This window comes from Olea europaea, chromosome 7 (assembly GCF_002742605.1).
Source record: "Olea europaea var. sylvestris chromosome 7, O_europaea_v1, whole genome shotgun sequence".
Taxonomy (NCBI): domain Eukaryota; kingdom Viridiplantae; phylum Streptophyta; class Magnoliopsida; order Lamiales; family Oleaceae; genus Olea; species Olea europaea.
The window spans coordinates 17,871,291-17,878,421 of record NC_036243.1 but is presented as its reverse complement, the minus strand read 5'-3'; the positions used below and the strand labels follow the sequence as shown (position 1 = coordinate 17,878,421).

The 7,131-nt window shown below is 32.5% G+C and overlaps 2 protein-coding genes across 3 annotated transcripts in view; one reads left to right on the top strand and one right to left on the bottom strand.

Moving 5' to 3' along the window:
- LOC111397242 overlaps window positions 1–2,589 on the top strand; it is a 3,960-nt gene extending 1,371 nt beyond the window's left edge. Inside the window, exons 2-5 of one of the 2 annotated variants that reach the window (XM_023024064.1) lie at window positions 661–734; window positions 834–921; window positions 1,490–1,603; window positions 2,133–2,589. In XM_023024064.1, the coding sequence (XP_022879832.1) occupies window positions 661–734; window positions 834–921; window positions 1,490–1,603; window positions 2,133–2,264 (408 nt within the window). In that variant the 3' untranslated portion in view covers window positions 2,265–2,589. The remainder of the gene's footprint in view (window positions 1–660; window positions 735–833; window positions 922–1,489; window positions 1,604–2,132) is intronic. The other variant, XM_023024065.1, reaches the window with a different exon arrangement.
- An 837-nt stretch (window positions 2,590–3,426) lies between these two features.
- On the bottom strand, window positions 3,427–4,187 carry LOC111397708. The gene is made up of 2 exons (XM_023024706.1): window positions 3,939–4,187; window positions 3,427–3,739 (listed from the first exon to the last, which is right to left on the bottom strand). The coding sequence occupies exons 1-2, from the start codon at window positions 4,042–4,044 to the stop codon at window positions 3,474–3,476; spliced, it is 372 nt and encodes a 123-aa protein (XP_022880474.1). The 5' UTR covers window positions 4,045–4,187; the 3' UTR covers window positions 3,427–3,473.
- Window positions 4,188–7,131: the final 2,944 nt, after the last annotated feature.

Genomic DNA, 7,131 nt, shown 5'->3' with positions numbered 1-7,131 from the left:
GGGGGGGGGGTGGAGGGAGGGGTTAATTTCTGTTTGTTTATTTATTTGCTTAAATCCATTGTTAAGTTTTGTCAAGAATGTAAATGAGATTTAATGGGGAGTCAATCTGATGATCAAGTACGGATCATGCGTGAACAGTAGTATGAGTCGACAAATACATACAGGTGTAAATGGGTTTGGACCTCTCAGAAATAAAGGAGCCTAAATAAAAATTCTAAATAGCATGTCTATACTTTTCTCAATCATTTATTTAGTTCATTATAGAACTTTACAAAACTATTGTAACTTGAAATCTTAGATCACTAGTAAAAGCTAATCCTAGTTCTGGTTGGATACCTGAAGAAATATTAACTAGAGACTCCAAATGAAACCTAATCCCAACAAACTATAATTTGAGTCTAATCAGAATAGAATATAAATCCAAGAATGCTTCAAAAACTTAAACTCTTACTCCTGCATCAATGAATTCCGTTAGCAGGACTTCTTATGATTGGCGTTCTGTGGGAATTCTCATAATAATGTATAACTTTATGACCAAGTAAATGAGATTTGCATTGACCATATAATAAAAGCAGATTTTGGACCATGGAGCAACATGCGAAAATTTTAGATATTTCGAAATTCAGCAAAATTATTGACTGAATTTCCTTATATTTCTAGAATTTTTTGGCTGTCTGGATCACTGGATCACTGAACAAGTGGGAGAATGTAAAACTTGTTTTGGACACTATAAGGTAGCCCACATATTTGTGTGACAATTGAACAGTCTATTGCAATGTAAATTTATTTGGAAAGAAACTACTAAGAATTAACTTGGAAAGGTTCTCTACCAGTGCCAATCAAGCCTGCGATACTGTGCTGCATTTTAAACAGGCCTTTTTGGAGAGGCATGGGTCTGATTGCTTTGACATTAACATGGTGGTTAGTGAAATTTCATGAGCATCTGCATCACTTAAAAGTTAATAATGTCTATCCAGCAATTTTCTGTTCATGAAACAATGAAGTTATCTGTGTTCAACACCTTGCAATACTCACTCTACCCTCTCAAAAAACTAATAACAAATATGTAACAATGTTTTGGTTGGATGATGTGAAGGGTTCAAAATGTGTTGTACATTCTTTTGGTGGTCATCTGACTTGGATGTTTAAAAGCTTTGGTGAATTCATGGTACCAGTTTCATGTCTTTGTAGTTTATAGAGTGCTTTTGGTCTTTACAAAGATGCCAAAGTCTTATCTTGCAGCTTGTTAAGATTTCCTTTGTAATCATCATTCCTGAAAATCTCTTCATTTATGAAATTTTCTCGATGTATGTCATTAATATTAGATTATTTTAGAATAGGTGTTTTACTTTGTAAAAGCGAAGTCTTGGAACAATAATGACATATGGGTAGTCTGCATCTGTTACATTAGCATTGTTCTTAAGTGTCTTGGTTTAGAATTGTCTTTTTTATATTATTTTTTTCTGTCATGACCATGAATATGCCGCAGATTGAAGAAAAAAAGCAAGCTGCTGCTGATGTGTTGTATCAATATTCAAAATTTGCTATGGCCTGTATCGGTAATCGAGTTCGACCTTGTGACTTAAGGTTGCATTTGATGAAGGTACTTGGTATTATTTTCAGTTTTAATTTAGCTGTGCACTGGATCCAGAATGGTCCTTTTCTAGTTGATCTGGACGTAAACTGTTGAATACATATGTAGTAAATACTGATTCTGTCAGTAGGGAACTTGTGTTGCCAATTAAAAAGTGAATGCTTGTAGATGATTACCTTGTACAATCAGCTAACTAGGATTTATTTCTTCTTCCACCTGAAAAGTGGATGAAAATAATGAATTTAATTTCTGTACAATCTGTTAGAGCAAATTTGTCTCTTTCTAGGTTTAGTACGCCATTATACTTTCAAAATTAATAAGAACCTGCGCCAGTTGGAATTAGGGAATATTGCTATATGCGCACTCCCACCATCAAATACATGTACTTTACTCCCAAATAAATCTGCTTCAGTTACTGTAACTGTGAATATTGGACCAAACCGAATGATGATTAAAATAATTCGAAAGGAGAGAAAGAAGATGGAACTAAAGATATTTGCAACTGATCTCTTTGAATTTCTTTGTGCAATACTATTAGGAAATATCAGGGTTGCCAACTTCTTTAAAAAGGGAATCATCCCAAGTTGCTGCTGCTTCAGATGTAATGGGAGAATCGTCAAGCTCAGGGACTTCTAGACTTGACAAAGCAGACAGTTTTCGAGCACTTTAATCTTTGGAGTGCCTTCCTAGTGTCTTGTTTATATTAGTGGTACAATTTGCTCCTCTATCTCCTTCTGTAATGTGAATTTACTCGTCTTTGGCAATTCATCAATTCTGGAAGATTATGCATTTCTAGCAAATTAATGTTCCCATCCCTACTGTTGATATAGGTTTCTGGTGTTTTTATTAAGCATTCAAGACTGTTTAGGTTGTGGGAATATCAATCCTCAGTATCGGGAATATGGTTTAAGCCTTTCCTACTTTGTTTGGTCGGCGATTTAAGCAATCTTTTGAACATGATCTAAATGCAGAGCCGGGTTTTGAACCTTGGGTTATATCTTTTCTCTTATGACATTTTAAGGTTGATTTTTTATACGAGTGTAATTATGATTGGTTGTATTCAAATTCAAAGCTGACCGTGATAAAGGAGAATCTACCAGAGTTGATGATTGATTCTTCGGGCTCGTTTCGCAGGCATTCTCTGAAAACTCTTCTGACTAAATAAAACACTTTTAGAAAATTATTTAAATAAATTCAAAAGCTGCTTATTAATCTCTGAAGTAATTTTTGACTTCTTGAAAAGCATTGCCAAACAAGCTCGAAGAGTTGATCATCAACTCGACCAGTGTTGAATTTGATAGTCATTTTCTTTTAAAAAATGTAAAAGCAAAAGCAAAAGTCGGACGATCAATTTTTACTTGACAATCAATGTCTATCTTAATATAAAACTAATTAACTTGCCCAACATAATTGATACATAAGCTTAAAATATAGGATAAAATATACAAGTGGCACTGTGACTGCACTAACTCTAGTATCACACGAAACATTCAAAATTAAAAATGACGTAAACGATCGAAACTATCAACCTAATTATTTTGGCCCTTTCTCTGGAGAAAACTTGGATAAAGTCGTGTGAACTATACACATGCATCGTTGACTTTGTGAAAAACGAAGTCCCGATTTCTTTTATCAATGAATATAATTTTATAGCCTGTTTGGGAGTGATTTTTTAGTTCAAAAAATTGATTTTTTAACCGTTATTTCATTATTTCAGCCGTCATATTTGACTTATTCTCTCACAGGTGAACCCAACTTTTCTCCTAACGCTCAAAAAATCAATTCTCAAAATCATTTCCAAACAGGCTCTTAATCGGATAGAAATGGAGATCCTAGTGATTCTAAACAAAGATATTTATTACTATAGAGCAGCAGTTCATTAATGGAGATGAACTAAAAGGGAAAATAAGCAGAGGCAAAGAGTACAACACGCAAGTACGAGGCTAAAAGTCCCACAAACTATGCCAATAATTTGGAGAAAGAGAGAAAACTGTGCATCTATTTTGCGTTTATAATTATAGGCATGTGCATAATTCCATCCTTGCTTAGCTACACAGCAATTTTCGAGTCTTTCTTTTACTCTGATTTCTTGTATCCTTTCCCTCAGAATGCACAGATTCACATCAACAATGTCTCTTGATTTCCCTGTCAAAGGAAAGTACAGAAAGAAACAACTAAACATTGATTTTTAAGACGACCAAGAACAAGAAGAAATTGTTAAGGATAAATCCCATATCGAACATATAAGGGTTGAACTACTACTCAGACAAGTTGCCCATAATGCTCAAACGAATCATAAGATATCAAGATTCGTGTTGTCAAACGAGGGACGCGTAAATTTTACCTTCTTCACCGTAGCTTTGGGATCTCACTTGAAGGAACCGATGAAACCGAGGCTTCTTATATGGCAAAGTCGCAGAACAAAAACTAGTTGTAGAAGAAGAAGCCATTAAGCATTAGCCTTGCATGTTTTGTGCAGATCATTCTCGTGCTAAAGGAAAATAAATTTTGTGAAATAAGCATATTCAGGTTCTTTCTGGATTGTATTTAGCTGTTGATGACACAAGTTGATGTATTTTATATAAGTTTGATAAGGCCCCGTTTGGGAGGGATTTTGAGAATTGGTTTTTTGACCGTTAGAAGAAAAATGGGGTCCACTTGTGAGAGAAGAAGTCAAAAATTATGACTGGAATAGTGAAATAACGATCAAAAAATCAATTTTTTGGGGTACAAAATTCCTCCCAAACAGGCTGTAAGAATTCGACCACAGTTTTGAGGGGCGGCTATATGAAAATGTCAAAAATATATACAATAAATCCAGCCAATTAGTCACGTGATTCTTGTAAGCAGACAGCAATAGAATTTAAAAATAGTGTTATTTTTTAGAAAATTATTTAGATTTCAATTATTTAATTACACGAAGCTAATCCAAAGTCAAAAATAATTTATTGACTAATTGATTGGTTCATTCATTTTATGTGGGACATGCTAATTAATTTCTCGTAATGTTGACAAAAACTATAAAAGTCGAGTATAGGGTTTATGAGTATTTAAATTCTTTTATAACGACTCATCGTTAATATATAATTTATACAAGTAAGTGAATTTTGAAAAAGCTAAGTGACAAGTTTACCAACCATATTTGTTTGTAATTAAAATAACAAAAGTATAAAATTTATATATTAACCACGAGAATTTCCATCATGAATAAAATGAAAGTGAAAAATAGTTTTTTTCTATGAATAAGCTTATAAATAAAAAATGACGTCTAAAATTACTGATAGACAAATTATATCGTTATTAACTTATTACAAATCTAGAAATCAAAGAAAGAATCATCGGTTTTATCAACAATTTTTCTGTTGACAATCTTCAAGAAACATCGTCGTTGATAGCCGACAGTGTATTTTTTAGTAGTTCTATTTTAATTATTCACATGTATTGATATTCCTTAGAATTACAAATAATAATATCATCGACGAAATTTCTTTCTTCTTGGGATGCATATTTATTTGAAGGTGCTGGAATTAAACTAATTTAGAGCCTGTTTGGGAGTGATTTTTTTCCCCACAAAATTGATTTTTTGATCGTTATTTCACTATTTCAGTCATTATATTTGACTTCTTCTTTCACAGGTGGACCCCACTTCCTAACGATCAAAAAATCAATTCTCAAAATCACTCCCAATCAAGCTCTTAGTGCTTTATTGTGGTGGCAAATATGTCAAGATATAGTCGATGGCGTTTATCATGGTAATTATAAGATGCATAGAGAGAGGGGAAAAGTAATCTTAAATCTAGAATGCAATTATCTTTTACCTGTTTTTGTTCCATTATATTCCCGAGAAGAAAATTAATCCCTTCTCTTGTTTTATCTAAACACGTGTTTGAGTTCCATTCTTTGAAAAAAAGAATTTTGCTACTGTAACAATAGGGCTGATAGCCCCCCTAATCGAACCCCACCAATAGGTGGGGGGATCCCATTTTTTCATGCAGGACCCCCTATGGGTGGGGTTTGGTCAAGGGGCTGTCAGCCCCTTGTTACAGTAGCAAAATCATTGAAAAAAATATATATTTTTAAATACTGATTTGATATCATTTCAACTACACATTTTCAATAAAATAATATCATACGTAAATTCAAAATATTTTCTTTTTTTTTAACCACACATTTTTTATCAATACACTATATTCATTTTTATGAAAAAAAGGGGCTCAAATCAAGTCAAAGATATATTTGGGTAAACATTTGTTTGTTCAATTGACAAATAATCTTTCATCTGCTAGAGTACAAGTTTTATAATTACTGGTAATGCTGTTGTTGAATCAACCTTATGTTTTTTGATTTCGATCCATAATTTGTTATTGAAAAAAAAAAAGAAAAAAAAATACATTTTGCCAAAAATGAAGCCCGTGATTATATATATATTTTCTTTCTTGTGCTTGTTGACTTTTTTGGTTATGTTAATGGAAGTCCAGTAGCCCTTTGTCCTACAAATATAAATATTTTTAACAGAATTAATATAGGAGAGATAGCTGTCATCCTGTGAGATTGGTTGCTACCAAAGATTAATATAGGAGAGATAGTTGTTAACCCGTGAGATTGACTGCTACCAAAAAGATTAATATAGGAGAGATAGTTGTTAACCCGTGAGATTGGCTGCTACCAAAAACTAATTTGGTAGCAGCCAATCACAGGGAGACAGCCTTGCATTTATTTTATTAAATAAAATCTTTTACCTTTAGAAAAATCCCTTATTTTATGAAGTGCGTTTTAGATTTATTATTATTATTTTTTTCAATAAACTCCTAAAATTTATTATTGCAAATCCTTCCACTTATGGGTAGTTATTTTGATCCATTTAGACTTCTCAAATTTTGCAAAAATTATTATAGACCTATAGTTAACTGTATATCTTACCGTATAATCTAAAAGTAATGCTATTTGCAGTTATTCACTACCATAGTTGCACAATGTGTTATACATGTGACAGTTAATAATTTGATATAATTATTTAATAATTTTTTATTACCTTATGCAACAAATCACTAACCGTTACATGTATATCACGTAGGGAGACTTTAATAATAAATTACTGTAAATAGCATTATTCACAATTTAATTAGCATTTAGCAATTTATTGTTGATAACCAAATTAATTTGTAGAATTGAATTTTGAGTTTTTAGTGGTAGCATGCAAAAACTTCACCGTATACTTCAATATGGTTATCCAACAATTCCTCCTATTTCGGTTGCCTCTTTGCGTGAATCTAGTGGATTCATGTATCTAGACGCAAATTTACCCTAAAAAATCATGTTGGTAGATAAAACAATCAAGGGCAGACTCAAACATTTTAGGTTAGGGAGTCACAATTAAACTTTCAAACGGTGGATAAATTGTAAATGATAGTGGCAGTCTGCAATCGACAGATTAGGAGAGAAAGATAAAGACATAAAGTTGAGTCTGAATGTGTCGATTGCATTGTACATTTATATTGTAGATTTAAAACTTCGACCTTCTAATAAAAAAAAAGAAT